The following is a 23,253-nucleotide window of genomic DNA, read 5'->3' as shown; positions in this document are numbered from 1 at the left end:
AAGGCTGTGGAACGTGCCCCTGCAGCTTCCTGTCCCGACTGCCTCCACCCCGACTTGGCCTTGGGTAAGTCACTTTGGGAGGCCAGAGGGGCCTGGAAGGAGGGAGGACCCGTCGCTGGGGTGGGGTGAGGTCCTGCCTGTCGCTGCCGTGTGAGGACTTCACCCAGCTCAGTGGGAAGAGACCAGGAGTCGGGGGACAGCTGCCCGGCTGTCCTGACGAGGTGGTCCGGTCACAGACTCTGGGTTGGGAAGAGCCCACCCAGGTCCCGTGACCATTTTGGTTCTCGCCTGAAGCCAGCCAGGTCTTTCTAGTAGGTCGTTTGACCTGCGATGCTTTGATCTGGGAATTAGAACATTCCTGAAGCTTCTATCTCCCAAGCCTTGCCCACCTTCTACCTCCACAGAGGGGGAAGAGCTGCCTTCCCAGGGCCCCAGGGCTGAGCCTCCCCACCACCACCTCCTTTCTCCCCCAGGCCTCGCTGGGGTCTCTGAAACCTTGGGTTCAGATGTCCCCTTCTCTGGTCCCACCCCTGACCCTTCCAGACTTTTCTCTGGCTTCCCAGATTCCTCCCAGATTCCTTCCCAGATTCCTTCCCAGATTCCTTCCTGCCGCCCCAAGGGCCTGACCAGCCTTCTCACTCACAGCCCCACACCCCTCCTGCCCTCCAGTAGCACAGCAAGCCCTTGCCGGGCCCGGCCCCCAAACCTGGAGCCCAGCTGCTGTCCTCTCAGACAAGGGGTCAAGTCCACAGTAATTTGCATGACCTACAAGCCCTTGGTCTGTTTGAAGCCACCACCCTCCGGGCCCCATCTCAGACCACTGCTTGCTTCGGGTTCTTGTGAGAGCAGAGGGCCTGTAATGTTGAACGTGCCGTCCAGCCCGCAGGCCTTTGCTCACTGGCAGCCTCTGCGTAGACCCCTGTCCCCTTTCTTGGCCTGGCCCACTCCTGTCCAGCCTGTACAGCGGAGCTCAGAGGTTTCACCCTTTTCCAAAGCCTTCCTGGCCCCCGGGGCTGAGCCTACTGCCTGTCCTCTGTCCTCTAAAGGCCCTCCCTAGGGCTCCCTTGCCATCAGATGGTGTCCCCAACAGGAAGTGCTGGCTGTGCGCTGAACAAGCCCCGCTGGGGGCCCAGGACCCCACCGCCTCTGCTGTGCTGTCGCTCCCGCTGGGCTCATGGTTCGGTTCTGTTCCCAGGTGAGGAAGTAGGTGGTAAGTGTGAGAAGGGGCTCTGCCCTTGGGTTTGTGCCCTCGGATCCGTTGGGCTCACTTCACAGCCGCCCTGCCTCATCTGTAAGAGGGTCAGTCACGCCTCCCCCTTGGGGTGGTTGCAAGAGTAGAGGCGTGGGAAGGCCTCAGCTGCCCCACAGCCCTTCTTCCTTTTCCTCCTCCTGCTTCTGGTAATTAGGACAGTGGCTGTCATTAGTCACCGGCCCTGCCTGGCTCAGCCTGACCCACCCCAGGACTGTGAGCCCCAGCCGAGGCCCAGGATGTGGGGTCTGTGGCCGAAGACCAACCGACCAAGGGGCAGGGGGCAGTGTGGGGGAGGGGCCGCTGGGGCCTCATCCCTGCGGGGCCAGGACCAGCCCAGGAGAGCCTACCCAGAGCCCTCGCAGAAGGTCCGGACTTTTCTAGGCCCTCCAAGGAATCACCTTTATGGCTCAGCTGTGAGGCTACTATTTGCGCCCAAAACCTACCTCAATTTCCACCTTAATAAACCACCCTGAGGTGGCTGGGTGCCGGGCACTCAAGCCCTGAGGGCGTCTGAGGGGGCAGAGGCCTGGCTGCTGGTTTCCCGTAAGTCCCCCCAATGGCTGTGTGTGGCAGGTGGGTCAGACCAGCAGGCTCCCAGCAGCCCCCAGATAGCAGAGCTCTGCTCCCTGCTCCCGCCAGGAAGCCTGCATCTCTCGGGCACGGGGGTCCCCCCATCTCTTGTTTGGGTGTCCTTCATTCTCTCATCTGTCCTCCTCACCTTGTGACATGTTCCCGTGGTAGCCTCTGCCTCAGGGGAGAGAGGAGCCGGGAAGGTACAGCTTTCACTCATTCCATCTCCGCCAGCCCTGTGGGAGCTGGGAAACAGGAGAAAGTGGGGCTCTGTGTCCCCCCAGACCTTGTCTGTGTCCAGGCACACCTCAGAGACGCTGCGGCCTCCGTTCCAGACCACAGCCACGAGGCAAATGTCCCAGTAAAGCGAGTCAGTGACTGTTTCCATTTCCCAGTGTGCACAAAACCTGTGTTTATACTATACTGTAGTCTGTTAGGTGTGAAAAAGCATTATGTCTAAAATAAATAATGAGCATCCCTTCATTTAAAAATACTCTATTGCTAAAAATGCTAATCGTCACCTGAGCTTACTGTGAGTGGCCACCGCTATTGGAGAAATCACCGTAACAAATAGAATCATAATGCAGTCATTTGAAATATGAAAGAATTACCAAAATGTGACACAGAAACGTGAAGTCAGCAAATGCTCTTGGGCAATGCCACTGATAGACTAACTTGATGCATGGTTGCGACAAACCTTGAATTTGTAAAAAATGTATTATCCGCGGGGCGCCTGGGTGGCTCAGTCAGTTAGGCCTCTGACTTTGGCTCAGGTCACGATCCCGGGGTCCTGGGATCGAGCCCTGTGTGGGGCTTCCTGCTCAGTGGGGAGCCTGCCTCTCCCTCTCCCTCTGCCCCCCCCCCTCCACTTGTGCCCCCCCATCTCTCTGTGAATAAATAAATAAATAAAATCTTCAGAAAAAAACGCGTCATCCACGAGGTATGAGAAAGCAGAAGCCTGGTAAAACTGAGGTGTTCCTGTACACATGTCCCAGCTAGAGGCTAGGCGGTTGGCACAGGTGCATGGGTTGGGGTTCGGGGAGGCTTCTGGCCAGGTCAAGTCCTGCTGAGGCTAGTAGCTAGATGTCAGGAGCAGGGACAGGGGCCCAAGGGGCAGTCAAGGAGTGTTTCTTCCCAGCCTAGGGCCCCAATGCCCACAGCAGAGACCCACTAACCCCTGCTCCTACCCCCACTGCTACCACCAAAAGAGATGAGGAACTCTGGGAGTCCAGTGGTATTTCTCGCAACTCAGTATCCTTGGCCGTGGATGTCCTAGGTCAGGTGACAGCAAATGGGAGGACCCCTTCTTTTTACTCCCAGGCACTGGAGGAGTAGCACCTGTGTGTGAGGCCGTGCGTTCCAGGCGCCCCCCCCCCGCCCCCAGCAACCCTGCGTTCATTTACTTAATGGGTAGTTATTGATCACACACTCTGCGCCAGGAAGCGTCTAGGTTCTGGGCTTCCTTCCGATAGAGAACAAACCAGAATAAAGCCTGGCCCTGGGGAACTTGCCTTCTAGTTCTGGGGGTAGAGAGACAATGAACTCAATAAAATACGGAGGGAAGAATCAAATAGGACAGGAGAATAAAGAATGTGTGGTGGGGTTTTGGCTTTGATAGAAGGCTAGGGAAGGCCTCGCTGGGGAGTATGTTGAGGAAAGACCCGAAGGAGAGGAGGAAGCTGTTTTATATCTGAGGAACAGCCAGTGCAAAGGGCTTGTGGCAGAAGACTCCCAGGTCGTTAAGGAGCAGCAAGAGGATTGGTGTCACTGCTGGGAGATGAACAGGTGCGGGGACGGATGGACCAGGCCTTGGGATGGGAGTGGGCGGAGGTCATACACGGGGGCAGGACACCGGCAGCGCTAAACCCGACGAGGAACACAGGGAATAACGCGCCATCTCAGCGCCGCCAAAATCAAACCATGCAGGGGACCTCCCTGGTCCTTTCCATAGTGACCCCCTCCTCAAAAATTTTATAACTATTGCTCACAGAGATCTGTATGGCCATGGCTCTGCTGGCAGATGTTCGGTGAACCGGGGCAGGAGACTTGGGTTCTGCGTAACACTGGGCTGACCTCTCCTCTGGGTAGTGGCCTTGTGGCCCCTGCGGGAGTGTTGCTGGTCTGCGGGTCCCAGAGGCCAGAGGGTTGTCCCCTTGCCGCTCTGAAGTGGCCTGCAAAGTAGAAACGGCTCCAGTTTTGAGGCAGGGCGCCAGGAGAGGGGAAACCCTTCCTGTGTTGCAAGTTGAGGGTTATTTTTATAGTGACGGGGGATGACTTTGCAATATTGCTTCCTGTGGGCATCTCCTTCAAGCCTCAACCCAGGGGGCGGGTCCTACATGGCGGGCACGGTGGGCAGCCTGCAGCGTGGGCACCTGTGTGTGTGCACGCACAGACACGCACAGACACACGCGTGCGCACGCACCATGGGCACGCGTGAGTTGGCTTGGCGTTCTCATCCAGTGGGGAATCCACGGAGGGAGTGTTGTTTCGGCCCAAAACAGGACTGCCAGCCCCGGGCCAGGGAATCACTGCCTTGGGTGTCCCTGAGCGGAAGGATTCTGCATTGTGTTGGGGAGATGAAAGGCAGAGATAAAAGGAGGGGCGCTTGACCTGCCGATCAGCCTTGGCTCCGTGCCGAAAGGGCGGGGCTCAGAGGGAGCCTCCACATGCAATGAATGAATGAATGAATGCAGGCGATGACCCCAAGGTCTTGCAGCTTGTTGGCTCCTGGGCCAGGGCCCCCTGCCAGGTCCGCGTCCGCACAGGCCCTTGCTCTTAGTTCGGCCGACACCGATCCTTCTCGCTTCCCAAAGCCCTGATTTCCGGGTCAGCCCACATTTCACGTTTTCTGTCCTGTGGACTCCTTGACTCTTCTTGGACCTGTCAGACTCTGTGTGTGGGTTTGTGGCTGAACGTCCTCCCTGGGAACATACTTCACAAAGGTTTGCTCTGGTGGATGCGCCTGGGACCTCCCAGCGTCTCCCGGAGACGGGCTCCTTTTCTGAAGTTGAAGACTGTCTGGGTTGGGAAATTCAGAGCGCCAGGAAGGTGGGCCCCATGGGGCCAGGCCAAGTTCCCCACGCAAGGGCTGGGCCCGCAGAGGAGCTGGGGGTCGTCAGGCCCACCTTTTCTCCCTGTGTCCCGGACTTCCTTCTTCTCACCGAGTGCCAAGTACTGCAACTTTCCCATGTTTCCAGGCACCGTGCTAATCGGTTACAGGCTTCCTCCCAGCTGCGCTCTGGGTGAACGGAGCTCAGCTACGTCCTTGGGGAAGAGGGTCAGGAAAGGACGTGGGCCCCAGCCTGAAAGCTAGAGTCTGTCGGTTCCTCCTGGAACACCACTTTCCTTTGTCCCCCTTTATGCCACCAGCCTGGGCTCGGTGCCCGGCCGGCAGAGGCGCTCACTCGGCGTAGAGAAGAAGGAAGGGCATGCCTTGCCTTCCCAACTGCACCGCAAGCAGTCTGAGAGCCCCCGTCCTTCTGTGTGTCCCCAGCACACTGCGCGCTGGTTTTCACTAGGTATGTGCTCAGTTAACGAGTGCCGATCGATGTCCGTGCGCGAGTTTGCGCATCGGTCTCCGCTCTCCCTGCAGATCCGTGCCTTCCGGTGTTGTGATTTAAAGAATGAAAGTGGCAAAGGGCAGCTTTTTTGAGCCATCTGCACTCCTGATCAGAAACACGCTCCTAATGACAAAGTGAAGCCCGCGCCAGCTGTGGTCCCCGAGGGCAGCCCGCACGTCCCCGTTTGGGGGCCTGGCCTGGTGTTTTAGCCAGGCTGATGCCGTTTTTGTTGCGAATGACTTAGTGTTTTTATTTCTTCCCAAAGACATTAAACATGAATCAAATAGCATATGAGATGATTCACTGGAAGTTTCCTTCCAAGTTTAAAAAAAAAAAGAAAGAAAGAAAGAAAGAAAAAAATTTCCGGACTAGGGAGCTGCGCCATGAACAAGCTACTGACTGGCCCCTGGTGGCAGCCAGGCACTCCGAAAGCTCTGCTGTGGGCAGCACCTCATGCAGTGGACTTTCCTGGGGACAGAGCCACTTGTCGGCGCCCACAAACCCCCAGGGGGCTCTGTGCGTCTTGAAAACATCTTTGAAATCTGGTATCTGTAATGACATTTCTTTTCTTTCTTTCCTTTTTTTTTTTTTTGGAAATGACATTTCTTACAGTTTCTATCCTTGGTGTCTTAGGATGTGGCCAGACCTCATTCATCAGGGGCACGTGAATTCAGAGTTTGGAAGCGGTTCATTTGGGGCGTGTGTGTTGTGGATTGAGCTGTCACTCAAGCAGGAGCCTGGTGGAAATTTAGCTTTCCACCCGCGACGGGGAGAAGAGCTAAGCAAATGGGTCTGCCGGCCGGGATCCTGGGAAGGGACGCCTGGGTGGCTCAGTCAGCTAAGCTTTGGGTCAGGTCATGATCCCAGGGTCCTGGGTTCGAGCCCTGAGTTGGGGTCCCTGCTTGGGGGAAGAGCCTGCTTCTCCCTCTGCCCACCCCACGCCCTCACCCAACTTGTGCTCTTTCGCAAATAAATAAATAAAATCTTTAAAAAAAAAAAAAGATCCAGGTGCCCGGGTGGCTCAGTGGGTTAAAGCCTCTGCCTTCTGCTTGGGTCATGATCCCAGAGTCCTGGGATCGAGCCCTGCGTCGGGCTCTCTGCTCAGCAGGGAGCTTGCTTCCCCCCCCTCCTCTGCCCGCCTCTCTGCCTACTTGTGATGTCTGTCTGTCAAATAAATAAATAAATAATCTTAAAAAAAAAAAAAGATCCCGGGGAGAGGGACATACATTCCAGCCAAGCAAGTGGGCTTGCTGGGTGCATGCCTCAGGGGCCACTAGTCTCAAGGCATAATTCACAGATGAGGAAAGCAGCCCTTTGAGGCACAGGACTTCCCGGGGCCCCCACTCTGTTCTGACGCTGGGAATGACAGCTGTGCTAATAGCCGCTCACTTCTTACCAGGAAAGCCTCCTCAGCTCCATCACAGAGCTGCTGGTCCAGCCCTCACCCTTTACCCTGAGAAAGAATTCAGAAGCACCTTTTTATTTTTTGAGTTGGACTTGACACATTTGAACCACACTTTGACTAATTAGTCTGAATTCCTTGGATCTGACGTATTTTTTCTTCTGTCCCCTAGTTGCCCTCCTCCTCACACCCTACATTTGTTAATCTATCCCTTTGTTCCAGACTGTCCTCTACTGTTCGGTGCTGTTCTATTGCTGGCCCAGTCATTGCTCATGAAGGCGTTACCTCAAGAGGTAACAGGCCCAGGGCTGTGGAGCCGGGACTGGTCTGGGCTGGTGGCCTTCTCCCAGTGCCCCCAGGGCAAAGTCCTGAAGCTAGCCCTGCCCACCCCTCTGCCACGTGCCCCAAGCCGGCATTTCTGCGGCCACACTGTGCTGTTTCACGCCATCACCACACCTCTGCGGACACTGGGGACTCCTCCTTGAAGGCCACTTTTCAACCCTTCTCTGCTGGGAGAATGTTTTCCCAGACAGCAGCTCCGGTGGCCTGTCCCTGTCCGCCCCAGCAGAGGCCCCGGCGTGTTCTTCGTTATGTTGGGCCCGCAGTGGCTGCCTTTTTCCAGCCTGGGGTCCTGGTGCCTAAGGAGTCTGTACAGGTTCAGTGAGGGGCAGGATAGCAGATAGCCGCGGAATGAATGAGCGAAGGGTCAGCGTGTCCCGTACTGTTTTCTATAAGATGAGAGCACTCCCAGGGTAAAATCCTGGCTGTTCCAGGTACTGTTGAGTCGGAAAGGTCTTCGTCCTGGGAGCACCTCGTGCCCCTGCCCAGCCAGGCCTGGGATCTCTTCTGCTGGCTCTGGGAAGCAGGCGGAGGCATTGGGACAGTCAGCGGCATGTGTATGCGTGATGTATGTAAGCCGTGTGTGTGGTGTGTGCATAGTGTATGTGCCACGTGCTGTGGTAGGGTGTGGGGGTGTGGGGGTGCGTGTGTGTGTGTGTGTGTGCGTGTGCACCCTGTCCTGCACACATCTGAGCAGCCCAGCCTCCTCAGAATGCTGGAGGTCGCTCTGGGCAAATTCTAGACCTTTCCTTCAGTCTCTGCAAAGCTCCCTGTCCTTCTGGGCATTTGTCCTGTGCAGAAACCAGCTCCTACGTGGACCAGAACTGGGTAGAAGCCACAGACTCCCCAGGAGACATCTTGCCCTTAGAGCAGAGCCCATCCGCTCCCTGAGGGGTTCCCCCTCCTTCTCCCTCCCCTGGGGGCCGGTCACAGTGTCCGTGGCTGGCGGGAGCGGAGCGGGGCTCACGGAGCCTCAGGTGGCTTTGCCGGACTCGCAACCCGGGCAGCGCGAGCTTGCTGGAGGCTCTGCTCTGCCCCCGGAGGACTGTCCTTTTCTTCTCTCCTTTTTTCTCATTTTCTCCTAAGAACAGAAGTTAGAATTTCAGGGACTCGGACCTGCACTGGTTGTATCTGGGCCGCTGGGATCCCAGGTTTTCATGCTCTGGGCTGGGCATGTGGGCGAGAGGTGAGTCCAAAAGCGCGGGCAGCCCGTGAGCCCTCGCCAGCCTCAGCCTCTAGCCTCAGCCCCAGCCTCAGCCTCCAGCCCCCAGCCTGGCTCTGCTCCATCCTGCAATTAAGCTCATTAAGCTCTTTTCCTGTATCCTAAAAGCTGTGATGTGACTTCCAGATACTTGAGGTTTTAAATTTGTTAGTCCTTTTATGCCTTCATCGCCCTCTACCCTCGCGGCGACACGGGTCACAGCGGCAGGCGAGGGCTGTTATTCCCGTTTACAGTTCAGGAAACTGAGGCCCAGAGAAGTTCTGAAACAGCCGAGACCATAAGGCGTGGCAGGGGAGCCGGGGAAGAGCATGGGCTGCCCATTTTCCACGCACCCGCTGCCCCGTGTGGCCCCTTTCGTGCACAGCCACCACCGAGCGGGCATTCTGGTCCCACAACGGAGGAGTGAGCAGATGCTGGCCTGAGGCACCGAACCTGGGACCCACCACACCCCAGAGCCTGGCTCGGGGCAACCCCCACCTCCCAGGAGGTGCCCCACTGGCCAGGGTGTATAGGCACCGCCTGTGGGTTTCCCTCCCACGGGGGTTGGGAGGACGGGGGTCCGCATCCTCGAGCATCAGTGCAGAATCCGGGGCTCCCTCGGTCACATGCCATGCGGATCTGTCCCATGCAGGCAGGGCCGGTGCTGGAGTCATTCTGCGGCCGGACACGTGCAGCCTGCAGGCATTTGTGCCAACGTGTGCGGGCTGGCGTCCCAGATCTCCACACCTGAGAAGCACAGCTGAGCCGGGTGGGCACCCCGCCCCCCAGCTCTGTGCCCCCAGGGCTGACTGAAGTGGGGTCAGAGGGGGCCGGAGGGGGGCAGGGGGAACCCTGGCTGAGGGCCACCTAGCTGGGGTGTGTTCACAGACGGAGAGAGGGGGTGGCACGGGTTTGGTGATTGGACCCTGGGGTCTGACATGCCCCAGGCAGGCCCTCTGCTCAGCTATGGCTATTCCCGTGCCAGTAAATGGAGCTTTCCTAATTACCAAGTCTGGATTACAGAATGTCTCTCTTGGAGCTTCAGATCTGGGCAAGAGAGTGCTTTAACGTCCTGATCTGTGATGTGCCTTCCTGGGTCCCCTGATACTGGGGAAGTCACAAAATGTTGGGGCGAGAGGGTCCTAGAAGAGACCCATTTACTCATTCTTCAGCTCCTCCATTCAGGCACTGTGCTAGGCCCTCGGAACCCACAACCCTTACTGCGGGTGGATTTACCGAGCACCGAGCCCTGTCCTGGGCAACGTGGGGATACAGAGGAACGAGAGGAGACAGTCAATAAAGGTGTCAGTGTGGTGCCAAGGAGTAGGGAACGCTAGGACAAGGGGGCGGGGTGAGGGACCAGAGCGTGAGGGCCGATGCTATTTGAGATGGGTTCCTTGGAGAAGGCACCCCCAAGAAGACTCGAGCAAAGACGTGAGCGTTGAGGGAAGGCACCTTGAGACCAGGTGGAGGGAGCAGCACACGCCAAAGGCCTTGTGGCTGGACAGGGCTTCGGCGTGAATGAGGTGTTCTCTTTCCACAGTAAGCTCATGGTCCAGTGAGGGAAAGACACAAGTAAACTGTGTTATAAAGGCTGAGGTCATGATAGAAATGGGTTAAAAATTGGTATTGGGATGCCAAAGAAAGAGGAATTGTTGGGGGCTGGGACGCACAGCCCCGAATAGGGAACGTGTGAGCTGGGCTTTGGAGGTTGAGTAGAAGTTCGCTGGACAGCTGAGGCGAGCAGTCACATGGACAAACCAGTGTTGTTGGAGGCACGAGATGTGTGGGGAAAGCCACCCCCAGTTTCCGCCGCGTTGGCAGCTTCTGCAGGGGAGAGAACGGCCTCTTGGGAGTTTCTCTCTCCTCTTCGCCACTTCCTTTCTCTGAGCTCATTCAGAGCATTCCAGCCTGCGCAGAGTGGAGAGGAAGGCTCCAGACAGGGAGGGGAGCTCTAGGTCTCAGCCAGATCCCTCCCTCCCTCCCTCCTGTCTTCTATTATTATTTTTTTATAGCTTTTGGGGAGTCATGAGGATTTAAGCTTCGGGGGATGGGTGCAGAAGTCCAGAGGGTTTTCAGCGGGATTTCTCAACCAAAGCCCACTGGCCTGGTAAGCTGGATGCAGCAGATTTCCAGGAAGCCCTCTGAAAACGGGCTCCTGGAGGTCAGAGGCCTAAGTTGGGACCTGGGTTGCTCTCTGTAACTGAGCTCCCAAGGGGTCTGCCACTGCCGGCCTCTGTCCCCCTGATCTCATTCAGGGGCTTCCTGAGAGAATACTTTCTACCACTTCTGATCCTCAGCTGTATAAGGACCTGGGCCATCACTGTAGCTGGGCTCTAGGAAGGTTCTCGAAAATGCTGTAACAGAACTTGTGACTGATTGGGAAATGGAAATGCCACGATCTTTCTTTCATGGGTACCTGCCCCAGCTGGGTGGCAGTTAGTAATGGGCCTGTCAGCAGGGTGGTCATGAGTTTCAAGAGTCCCTGTGTGGTGGCCCCAGATCTGCAGGGCCCCAAGGGTCTTCCCAGGGCTGAGCAGCCAGTAGGAATGGAACATCGGACACGTTCATGTGTCATTTTTCTAGTAGCCACGTTAAGAAGGTAAAATGAAACAGAGGAGATGAAGGTTATCAACATGATTCATTTAACCCACAATATCACAGACGGTGTCACTTATCACTCCACATGTCATCAGGATAGCAAAATCATGATGAACTAGTTTACATTATTTTTATGTGGGAAGGCCTCAAAGGCCAATGTGTGCCTTACTCTGTGGGCACATCTGTGAATTTATTTTTTATTTTTTTTTAAAAGATTTTATTTATTTACTTGACAGAGAGAAATCACAAGTAGATGGAGAGGCAGGCAGAGAGAGGGAAGCAGGCTCCCTGCTGAGCAGAGAGCCCGATGCGGGACTCGATCCCAGGACCCTGAGATCATGACCTGAGCTGAAGGCAGAGGCTTAACCCACTGAGCCACCCAGGTGCCCCCACATCTGTGAATTTAGACGGGCCACATTTTCCATGTTCAAGAGCCACATGAGGCTGGTGATTACTGTACTGGGAAAATCTAGGTTATAAACAGAGAAACTGAGGCACCAGAGTTGCAGAGGAGGCGGGAAGGGGGGATGGGCGGGGGAGGCGGGGTCTCCAGTCTGGAGGAGTCCGCCTGCCTGCACGCACCAGCACCAGGGTCCACCCAGCCGCGTTGCAGCCTGAGCTGCCCCAAGGGTGCTGTTCCTGCTGGGGGCAATCCGGCAATGGTCACAGACCCTTTGGGACAGGACTGGCCCCCTCCTCAGACCAGCTGCACTAGAAGCCAAGGCTGCCTGCAGCTTGCCTCTCACCCGCTTCCTTGGAGAAGAGAAGGGCCAATTCAGCATTTGTCCATTTGTTAATGAGTCACCAGAGCAAACTGCCCGTTTTCTGCGGGTCCCTTCAGCCCCGACTTTCCTGTTCGACCCCAGGCAAAACAAGCTCTCATCCCCAGAAGAGCCCGAGGGTTGCTTGAAGTTCAGATTCACCGCGGATCCCAGCCCTCCCCCTGCCCCCCAGCCTCATCCTGACTTTGGCCTTTCCTAAGGACTTGCTTCCTCCGAGTGCTTGTAAGTCTGCTTGGCCCAGGGAGCTCTGGAGATCTAACCTGATGAAAGTATTTTATTTTATTTTTTTTTTAAAGATTTTTAATTTATTTGACAGAGAGATCACAAGTAGGCAGAGAGAGAGAGAGAGGGTAGGAAGCAGGCTCCCTGTGGAGCAGAGAGCCCGATGCGGGGCTTGATCCCAGGACCCTGGGATCATGACCTGAGCTGAAGGCAGAGGCTTTAACCCCCTGAGCCACCCAGGCGTCCGAAAGCATTTTAAAGCGATGGCTGCAGTGTCGACCCACGCCGTCAGCCAGTGTGATTAATGCACACGCTCGCTACTAGGTTCCCTGGAGCCTCACCAAGCATTTGGAAGAACTACGCCATTAAAAAGGCTTTAATTTGCAGGCGATACCTACTTCGGGTTAAATATTTTCACAGGGCTCCCTAGCTACATGTTTGCGCTTTTTTTTTTTTTTCTCTCGGAACAATTTAGCACATTAAGAACGATAGATGGAGTAAGCGAGAGCCAGAGAGACGGACGGATGTAAGTGCTACATTAACCGTCTCTTCATTCTTCCGTTACTGGGAATGAAAATGCGATCTTTGATGCATTCTGAAGGCTGTTGGCTGTCTGATCCGAGCCCTGCTTGATCACGAAGCTTTTCAAGCGGAGTGAGACGGTGGCTCTGATCCCGAATTGATCACCCTTCCTGGCACACCCATTCTTCACCCCATCCGTCAGCGGAGATGAGAGATTTTCTGGTCTACAGATGAAGGATGGTGTATGCCTGAGCACCAGGGCTGTGGGGCCATTTCTGCTGAGAAAGGGGGTGGTTGCTTTGTCTCTGCAGAAAGGCTGGCTTGTTTGCCTCCTTCTTCCCAGCCAGCCAGTCATCAATAACGGTTCCTTGGCGTGATTAGTAAAAGAGGGGTCAGTGTTCATGCAGCGTCCCCCCGTCCTGGGTCCCTGGGAGGCTGCGTGCTCTGGGCTGAGCGCCTCCAGGACAGAGCTAAAATGAGGCTCTCGGGGTTAACTGTTGCGTCTGAGTCTTCAGGAAGCACATGGGAGCTGGCCCAGTGAGGGGCGTGAGGGACTCCATTTCACCTTCATGGGCGCCACTTCATGGTGGGGGAACTATCCGCCGGGAGCGCCGTGGTGGCCTCCATCACTGCCTGCGGGCCCCGGGCAAGGAAGGGACCCCAGGGAAGGTCACAGATGAGTTCGTGCTTCATGGAAACCTCACTTGTGTCTAAGATGGAGATAACATTGCCCCCTCCCAGCCTGGCCAAGGTGGCCCCCGCCTTCCCAGCGCTTGGACTTTGCCTAGAGGTAGCCTATGGGCGTCGACCTCCAGTGGCTTTTTGGTTTGGTTTTATTTGTTGTAGTAGGCTTCCATGCCCAGCGTGGAGCCCAGTGTGGGGCTTGAACTCACAGCCCTGAGATCAAGACCTGAGCAGAAATCACATGTTGGTCATGTGACCAAGGAGCTACCTAGGCTCCCTGACCTCCAGGGGCTTTTAAAGTCCTCCTTATAGGGGCACCTGGGTGGCTCAGTGGGTTAAGCCTCTGCCTTCGGCTCAGGTCATGATCCCAGGGTCCTGGGATCGAGCCCTGAATGGGGCTCTCTGCTCAGCGGGAAGCCTGCTTCCTCCTCTCTCTCTGCCTGCCTCTCTGCCTACTTGTGATCTCTGTCCAATAAATAAATAAAATCTTTAAAAAAAAAAAGACCTCCTTATAGTTGGGGTCCATTATCAAAGGAGCAAGACTGATACAAAGCGAAGTTAACAAGCAAAGCTTTATTTGTGCCAAGCATCAAGAATCGACTGACTGGTCAGGGCCGCCCGTAAAGAGAGCGACCCCTCCCAATCTCACAGGCGACCTTTTGCTGGGTAAAACCGCAACCCATATCTTGTTATTTTAACCTACCGGGTTTGTGTGTCTTTTCACTCTGGTCATAATTGGCGCCCAAGTTTGGCGGCCAAAAGGCGGGGTTTACATTCTTTGGTGGTTAGGGAGGTTGCATATGTGCTTTTTACTGATTAGATGTTTTCATCTGGCCTGACTTGTCCTTGTATTCTGGGTTCTGTTATCAGGGACTAGCCAACTATGCTTTACTGGTTTCCTGGACTTGCTTTTAAGTAATTTTTTCTCGGGGGAAGGGTTAATTTAAGTTTACCGCACAAACAACAAAATGGCTGTTTAACCAAGATGGAGTCGCTCTGGCTAAGTAGAGCCTTACACTTATCTTTTGGTTTTGATTACGCATGCTGTCTTCCTAGGCAGACTGCCTAGCCCCCCGTCCCTCTGGGAATGTAATCCTTTGTCCCAGGAGCACCACCCACCCCACCCCGACCCCGTCCATAGGCACCTGTGTGGTAACTGCCTGAGCACATCGAGAACAAGAAGGTGCATCCCTGGCCATTCTGAGGGCCTGATGGGCTCCAGGAGACTGCACCCCGTGTGCCCAGCCTGGCGCCAGGCCCCGAAAACATGCTGATGGCCCCCACTTCTGGGCTTGAGTTTTAGGGGTACAGAGCACCGGCAAGCGGGCAAGCATCCCCACAATTAAATGACTCAGGACCCAGTGCAGGGTGAGGTGGGGCACACCAACATGTAGACCTCACATTTCCAGAATCTTCCAGGGAATGCTGTATTCCCTTCCTCGACTCCTTCGCCTTCCTTGGGAGGGGTCACCGCTTGTGGTGAGAGACTCCCCCACCTGGACCTCCAGACCCAGGGATCTTAGACTGTCAGACCAGGAAGAAACCCTAGTTTGGGAAGGAGGCCCTCTCCCCGCATGCAGCCTCCCAGGAACACCCTCCACCCCCCATTTGGAAGCACTGTGAGAGGGGGGCTGGGGGGGACTCGCAGTCTTGTGGGTCAGTTCGGGGACATGCGTGGGAGGGAGCTGGCAAGGCGTGAGGCCACCCCCCCGGGCGCACCGCTGAGCTCTCTCTGCCTGTGACCTTCCAGCTTTGGATTGACGGTACTGGTCCCTCTCCCTAATCTGGTACCTTCCTCTCCGTAAACACGTGTTGTCTCAGGCAGAGTAAGTGTTGGGGGTTTGGCGTTTCTGTCGGATCTAAAAGAACAAAATCACACACACACATCCTGAGGCAGACCGACAGCATCATTCTGAGTGTGGATTTGGTCTTCAGGAGGTGAGTGGACTCTGAAGGGACTGATCCTGAGCCCGCGGAGCCTAGAACTTGACCGAAGGCCGCTTGTTTCCATGGTGAAAGAGACAGGATGCTAATCAGGGTAAAGGATGAGCCATTAACGATCCAACGCGGCCCGGTGAAGGTGCTGTCCGTGGCCACGTGTCCCTCGCGTGGACCCTCCCGTGGACCCTCCCGTGGCCACCTGGCCCTCCCATGGCTGCCCGCTGCAGGGTGCGGGGCGGGGGCCGGACAGCCCGGGCTGAGTGTTGGCTTTGCCTCTGGAGCCTGCTGGCAGGGTGGGAGGGAGGCCGTGGGAGCCTCCCGGTGCCTAGCCCCACAGACACTAATGGCATCTGCTGACTCAGTCCATGGCCAGGGGCAGCTGAGCTAGCATCCCGGGGCTGTCCGGGGCTGTCATAACCAAGTAACACAGACCGGGCAGCTTTAGAAACATTATTTTCTGACAGTCCCAGAGGCCAGAAGTCTGAGACCAAGGTGTCACGGGTTTGGTCCCTTCTGAGGCTTCTCCTGGCTTACAGACGGCTGTCTTCTTGCTGTGACCTCGCATGGCCTTCTGTGTCTGTTTTCTTTTTAAAGATACAATTTTATTTATTTGAGAGAGAGAGCATAAGAGAGAGCATGAGCAGAGAAAGAGACTCCCCGCTGAGCAGGGAGCCTGATGTGGGGCTCCATCCCACGACCCTGAGTGACCTGAGCTGAAGGCAGACACGTAACCAACTGAGCCACCCAGACGCCCTTCCTTCTGTGTCTCCTAAGGGCCCCAGTCACATTAGGTCAGGATCCACCCCTATGACTTCATTTGACCTTAATTACCTCTTAAAGACCCCATTTCCAAATGTATTCGCATTCCAAGGTGAATTTGGGGGTTCCGTCCAGAACGGCGGCCAGCCCACCCTGCTCACGCTGGTCCTCTCCTGCTGCGCCCCGCGTGGTATGATGCGCCCCCTTTGGGGACACGGGGACACACGCTGCTGTCGGCGGGAACAGCGCCGGGTCTGGCACACGGAGTGAAGAACGGGGACGAGCAGGTGTGGAAGGAACCATCCGAGGCCCACCGTGTGCGGGGCTCTGCGGCCGCGGAAGCTTCAGATGGGAGGCCCCATGGGGAGACCCCGGACAACTGTTGGGGTGCCCACTCGGGTCGCTGGCTGAGACATGCCACAACTGGAGGAGAGCATGCCGTATCGGGGCTTCGAAAGCAGCTGAACTGATGGAAGGGTTGGAAGTGAACCCGTTTCAGGCCCACGTGCCTCTGACGTGGAAGTGCTCAAAGCCCTCGGGGTGTTGCAGGTGGCATCTGGGAGCCCCGGGGTGGGGGGAGTGCTGCTCAGTGCTCCGAGGACACAGAGAGGCGAGGCTGCCAGCAGGAAGCCACGCGGCGCGTCACCCTGTGGGGGGGGGGCTCTCAGGCCACCCGCCGGGCCAGCTGGGCTCCAAGTTTTGCCGTCCCAAATTTGCCATGCAGAAGTCCCAAGTGACAGGAGGAGGCCAGGAGGCTGTTTAAACAGAACGGACAAAGCAGGGGTGCGGCTGGCAGGTTAATAATGGGACCCTCACAGGAGCAGAGAAAGCACATGGGAGCTGGGCCGGAGAAGGGTGCCCTGGGGACAGAGAGAGCAGAGGGTGTCCGTAGCCCTGAGCTCTGAGGGCTCTCCCTGCGGCCTGGCCTGCCCGCTCAGTGGCTTCTGTGGGGTCACCTTTGGGGGGGTCCCCACGCTGCACCAGGGGTCTCCCGGACTCCGAGCTCCCCTCCGTGTGTGTAGACATGTGTGCTCGAGAACACGCCCCCAGGAGGCTGGCGTGGGCAGGGGGTGCCTCAGCGAGGGGACCAGCCTCGGAGCAGGTCTCAGGGTCACGCCCAAGGCTAGGCGGGAGAGCCTGTGGGTGGACAGATGGACAGGCAGAGAAGGATGGGCACCTGGCCTAAGGCCCTGACAACACCCACGTGGCTTCTCCCTGTGCCCTCAGCTCCGGTCCTTGGGTTTGGCAGGCAAGGCCATCCCAGTTCCCTGCCATCAGGCCGCCAAGGGGACACCCGGAAGGGCCGGGGAGCTGGTCCAGTGGGGCCCCAAGAGCATGACAGAAAATGCAGAATCCAGAGGCAGCCGCAGCCCCCAAACCTGGCCTGAAGGTTTCCCAGTGGACCGAGATCCGACCTGCTTCTTGGTTGGTTTTCCTTCTCCCGTCAGACATCTTGATTTCCACATTCACCTTTATTTTTCACGTAGGAATCACAGTGGTCATTACCAAAAAAAAAAAATCTTATTAATTAACTGAGTTTCCAAAGGGACCAGAAGCAGAATCAGCGACCTGTGAACACCAGGTCTTTTGGGGGCCTTCCAGATGGTGCCGCTGCACGTCCTCCGGGGGGTCAGAGAGCTGGCTGGTGAAGGCGTGGGGTTCCCTGACCTTGAGACCTTGACTTCCTGTGACCTCTCAGCTCCTGTGGAACGAAGGTCATGTGTGCCCTCGTCCTAGGACATGCTGCACTTGGTGAGGTGACCTCGCAGGTTCTGCGTGGACTGGAGTGAATCAAGGACGGCTCCCCCAGGGCGGGTCCTGCCCTGACAACTGGCTTCCTCAAACATTGGCTCGCTTCTGCTTTTTCAGATCAGCCTATAGGTCAGGGCAGAAAGCAGAGATTGTAAACCCTGACGTTGTACAAATGGTGGTTCTCAGAACAGAAGCTGATGAAGAAAAGCGGAGATCAGCAACTGGTCTTACAGAGAGAACCAAGAGGGAAGTTTCTTAATGAAGAAATAGAGGTCGGGCTACTTTTATTTTTATTTGTTTATTTTTAGAGATGCTATTTATTTATTTGAGAGAGCGTGAGTGTGCCCATGAGCAGGGGGAACAACAGCAGGAGGGGGAAGCAGCTCCCCACGGAGCAGGGAGCAGGGCAGGACTGATCCCAGGACCCCGAGATCATGACCCGAGCCGAAGGCAGAGGCTTAACCGACAGAGCCCCGCAGGTGCTCCTTGTATGAAGATACATGCACAGAGGTCAGCATTTTAAAATTGCAAAAGGATTTACAATAAAAACTCCCCATTCCAACCTTGTCCATCAGCCGTCTCTCTCTCTAGGCAATGCCACATCCTAACGGGTCCTTGCAGACACGGAAACACGCATGTGTACATGGTTTTCTTTTTCACAAAGGGCAGCAAACTCTGTGCTGCTGCGCACTTTCTCTTTTCACTTAAAAACACGTCTTGGTTACCGCTTCTCAGTACGCGGTGATGGACGCCTGGGTTGTTACAGAAATCGGGGCAGCAAGCCCAGCACGGGTACGCTGTTTGCCTGGCTGGAGTATCTGTAGCTACTCCTCCGAATGGAAGGGCTGGGCATTTGCAGCTTTGGAAAGACATGGCCAGGCTGCCCTCCATAGAAGTTAGGAAAGGAACTTGAACTATGTAATTTAAAGTCATAAAGGGGCACCTGGGTGGCTCGGTCAGTCAAGCGTCTCAGCTCAGGTCACGATCTCAGGATCGCAAGATGGAGCCCTGTGTCAGGGATCCGTGGCCGGGGGGGTCTACCTGAGATCCTCTCTCCTTCTGCCCCTCCCCCCTCCCGATTGCACCTGCTTGCTTTCTCCCCCAAATGAATAAATAAAATCTTTTTTAAAAGATAAAACTGTATAGATAAGTAAAAACAGGGATATGTATCATAAAGCTAATAAAACCCAGGAGGGAGCCAGGAGGACATTCCAGGGAGAAGACATGAGCTCCGGCTGTCCTCTTACTGGATGGGGGTGCGGTGCACACTGTTTGGGGTTCGTAAATACAGAAGCAGTTCCAAGCGGGCGTCTCTGGGATGGGGGCGGGAGACATTTCAATTTGATGGTCTCCTCTTCTGTATGTTTGAAAAATGATGGCTGTTCCCTGTTACCATCAGAGCCGGACCATGAAATGAGCTGAGGAGGTGACAGTGGGTCAGCGTGAGGCCGCCGTGTCACTGCGAATCCGTCCTCCCTCCCGGCCGCGTGGGGAGCTGCACGGGAGGCACGTCCCGCGCTCCCGCGGTGCCCGATTTGTTACTGGTCCTGTTCGGGAAACATCGTGGGCTGCTCCGCCCTAATTCTAGAGCCACCCTGCCCTGCCCCCCACCCCAGGGAGCTTCTCAGAGACAAACAGAGAGGGGACACCTTCAGAGTTTCTGGACTCCTGTTCCAAAAGCAGGACGTGGTGCCGAAGAGGAGAGAGCCGGCCAGATCCCAGGGTCACGGGTGCTCTCGGCCGGCAGCGGGAGCACCTCATTCCACTGATTTAGGGTACATCCCGCCCCTCCCCTCCATTAACACATTCCAGGAGACAGGATGTGCCCACGAGTGGTCCCCCTCCCCGCAGGGCGTTCGTGCACAGTGGGGGCCTCTCCACGCAGCAACCCCTCCCCGGGGACCCGCTCCTGCTGACACACCCCCCCCCCCCCCCCCCCCCGTCTTGCAGGGGTGACCAGCTGCCGCCATGGGCAAGCAGAACAGCAAGCTGCGGCCCGAGGTGCTGCAGGACCTGCGCGAGAACACGGAGTTCACCGACCACGAGCTGCAGGAGTGGTACAAGGGCTTCCTGAAGGACTGCCCCACCGGCCACCTGACCGTGGACGAGTTCAAGAAGATCTACGCCAACTTCTTCCCGTACGGCGACGCCTCCAAGTTCGCCGAGCACGTCTTCCGCACCTTCGACACCAACGGGGACGGCACCATCGACTTCCGGGAGTTCATCATCGCGCTGAGCGTCACGTCCCGGGGCAAGCTGGAGCAGAAGCTCAAGTGGGCCTTCAGCATGTACGACCTGGACGGCAACGGCTACATCAGCCGGAGCGAGATGCTGGAGATCGTGCAGGTAGGGCCCCGCCCCAGCATGGACTGCCACCTGCCCCCTGCCCCAGCCTGGACTGCCTGTCACCTGGCCAGGGAGGTCCCTGCTATAGTGATGATAAGACCCAATACTTCTGGAGCAGGCCTGGGCTAAGGGGAGGGTGGGGGGTCCTTCTCCACATTTCATGAAGCCCGAAGCTCAGAGAGGGCATGTCCTAAGAATTAGCAGAGCTGAAAATCCTAAAGGAGAGGTCCCTTGCTCCCTGCTAAGCCCTCCTTGAGTCTCCGTATTCGAGATGGCGACACGCAGTTTGCCACGTCCCCAGGAGCGTGCTGCGGTAAAGGAAAACCGGAATATTCGTGGTCCCAGAGTAACAGGTTCTAACCCAGAAGGAACATCTCTCCCTGTGAGGCCTTTTTCCCCCTTCATACCTTCATGCTTGTCAGTGGCAGGTGAGGCCATTTTCCAGAAAGAAATCCCATTCGGTTCCCTTCACCGGCTGCCTGGGTTTGTGGGAGGGGAGAGAGCCAGAAGCTGCTGCTCCCTGGGGTCCCTGGAGCCGGGGGGATTCGGTTCTAGAATTCCCGAGAAGAGGCCTTCTCTGCATGTAAGGAACTTTGTGGCCCAGGAGCTAAGTCTTGAGCAAAGAGCGTCAACCCCATGAGCTCCCGCGCCAGCCGCACATGGCCTGAGGAGCGACCACCCTGCTGCCCCACGTAGCTGGTTCTCATGCAGAGTAAGTCAGCACAGGTGGGGCCTGTGCGGCTCAGTTGTCCCTTCTGGTCCTTCACCGTAAGAGGCGGTGGGAGTGAGAATTCTTTCTCCCTGGAATCCTAGCCTACCTGTCACCCCTTTTGCAAACGGGCATGCCCATCGCTGGCTGAGCAGACTGGCCTGGCCAAAACTTGAGACACACCAGTGGGATTGTGCAAACAGCGAGTACAGGGTAGGGATGGGCGCCACGCCTGTGCGAATGGGATCTGGCTGCTGGGTGCCCCCACCACGTTCCCAAACCCCGAGACCCTTCCCCGTGGCCTCTCAGCCTACCGGTGGGATACTGACCTCCTATACCCTTCTCAGCATGGACTGGAGTTTTTAGTACTTTGGAAGCCAACCAAGACCTTGGAGAGGCTTGGTGCTGCTTTTGGCTCTGCCCTTGGGCATGCTGCGTGGCCCAGTCCCATGAGGATGTCCTGTCCCAGGGAGGTGTGCGCCTGTGCGTTCTCCATCCTTCTGGAGAGACCTGTGCAGTCCTGCTGCCGGTCCTTTCTGGGGGTCATGATGTGGTTCTCCCTATGTGTGTCGGGGGCGAAATCTTGCTTGTTTTAAGCGGAGGTCTAACAGTCACAAAGTGAAACGCGCACAGCTGTGTGCTGGGGGACGGGGGTCGTGCACATATGCCCCTAAGACCACCACCCTTGGTGAGTTACAGACATTCGCAGTCCCCCAGAAGCGTCCCTCAGGTGTCGTCCCAAGCACTCTCCGACCTGCGACCCCAGACAGCCGCCAGGCTCCGGGCTGTCACTGTGCTGTGGTTTCTCCTGCTCTTGAACGTCACATAAATTGGTCTGGCTTCCTTTGCCTTGTGTGCTGTCTGTGATAGTCCCCGTGGAACATTCTGGAAATGTTCCTCTAGAAAGCTGAGGAAGTGTCCTGAAGGCTGCTTGCATCCCGACCTCTCCATGTCTTTCTGTGGCCTGGGAAGAAGTTCACACCTGCCCCCACCTGCCCAGGAATGTTCCAGAATCTCGGAGCACATGCTTCTACGTGTCTCTTTGCAGGCTATCTACAAAATGGTGTCCTCTGTGATGAAAATGCCCGAGGATGAGTCCACTCCGGAGAAACGAACGGACAAGATCTTCAGGCAGATGGACACCAACAACGATGGTAAGAAGTGGGCGTGTGTGCGTATGTGTGAGTGTGTGACTGTGTGTGTGTGTGCATGTGTGCGTGTGTGCAGGGCTACTGAGAGCAGAGGTATGTTTAGAGCACTTCCCTCTCCCTCAGCAGCTTCTCAGGCCTCCTTCAGCTCCTCCTGGCCTGAGGGAAGAGGCTGGATTCAGTCGGGGAGACCCGGGTCTATGTCCTGGCTGTGTCCTCTGTGCCCCCTGTCCCCGCTGAGCCCTAGTGTCGTTTTAAAGTGCTTTTAAAATAGGAGAGACTGTCAGCCCCATGGATGTGTCCCAGGGACAGGGAGGCAGGGGCACTGATGGCACCTGGGCCCTTCTTGGGTTTGGGGGAAGGGTGCAGATCAAGGTCCCTGAATGGTGGGACCCTTGCTGTCCTCCTGAGATGGCAGGCTCCCCAGCGGCCCCCAGGGGCTCTGTTGGGGGACCGTGGCAGTGGGGCTCTGCAGGATCCACGTAAGAGCAGGCAGCTACGACCCGGTAGGTCCAGGCCTCCTGCCGGCTTTGTCAAGTGCAGTCTCAGAGTCAGGTTGGATTTGCTTTTGAGCAATAAAGAAATGGGACATTTAGAGTAGAAAAGGAAACACCCCCTGGGTTGAGCTGGAGATGAAAAACAAGCTAATGCATTAGGAAATGCTCTGTAAGGTCTGCAGCGCTTCTGGCAAATGGGTTTAAGGACCGAGCTGGCCCAGGGACAGGCTTACTGTGTGAGCACAGCGGCAGAAGGTACACCGGACGCAGCAGACGGCGTGGCGATGGTTCCCTAGTCATGGTCACGAGTGAAACAAGACAGCCTTGTGCCTGGCATTGCCCTTGGGCAGATTTAAAGCCTGGCTTCACCCTCCAGGGTAGTAAGACGCAGGCTTCGGACTCCGATGGACCTGCACCGAGTCTTGGCTCTCCTGAGCCTTGGTTTCCTCCTCTGTGAAATGGGCATGATAAAGGCAGGCTCATGTGGTTGTGAGGATTCAGGGAGATGATACCCAGAGTGCTGTGAGCACAGAGCCCTGGGCATGGCACTCTCGACCCCTCTCCCCTGCCTGGCTTCCCAGCCTGAGCTCCTCCCGCCGCTCCTCCAGAAGACCAACTGGGCCCACACCTTCCCAGCTTGTTTGGGACCCCGAGTCTGTGCGCTGCGGTGCAGGGCACCTCTGTGAGCCCCGGTGTCCATCTGTCCCAGGCCTTGGTGCGGGAAGGGAGAGTTGCCGTTGGAGAGATGAAGGTGAAGTCAGGGGTGCTCAGGTGCACCCCTTCTTGAGGGGCTGCTAGAGTGGACAGGGCCCTGCACGTTGTCTTACCTTCCCTGCCATCCTCCCCAGGGGTCAGGGGGGGCCTGGCAGGTTGCCCCCAGCACAGCATTCTCTGTCCACACCCATCCCGGCCGTCAGTGTGAATGGAGACTGGCTGAGCGCCAGGAGCACGCCGACTGCTGCCAGA

At 56.6% G+C, this 23,253-nt stretch overlaps 1 protein-coding gene across 4 annotated transcripts in view; it reads left to right on the top strand.

Moving 5' to 3' along the window:
- Positions 1–23,253, top strand: part of HPCAL1 (hippocalcin like 1) — a 110,249-nt gene that overhangs the window by 84,818 nt on the left and 2,178 nt on the right. For all 4 annotated transcript variants that reach the window (XM_004745795.3, XM_004745794.3, XM_004745793.3 and 1 more), the window contains 2 exons: positions 19,538–19,933; positions 21,691–21,796. In XM_004745795.3, the coding sequence (XP_004745852.1) occupies positions 19,556–19,933; positions 21,691–21,796 (484 nt within the window). In that variant the 5' untranslated portion in view covers positions 19,538–19,555. The remainder of the gene's footprint in view (positions 1–19,537; positions 19,934–21,690; positions 21,797–23,253) is intronic.

Source organism: Mustela putorius, unplaced genomic scaffold, assembly GCF_011764305.1.
Source record: "Mustela putorius furo isolate JIRA1106 unplaced genomic scaffold, ASM1176430v1.1 tig00000813_pilon_pilon_pilon, whole genome shotgun sequence".
Classification (NCBI taxonomy): Eukaryota; Metazoa; Chordata; class Mammalia; order Carnivora; family Mustelidae; genus Mustela; species Mustela putorius.
This window is presented reverse-complemented; position numbering and strand designations above follow the sequence as displayed.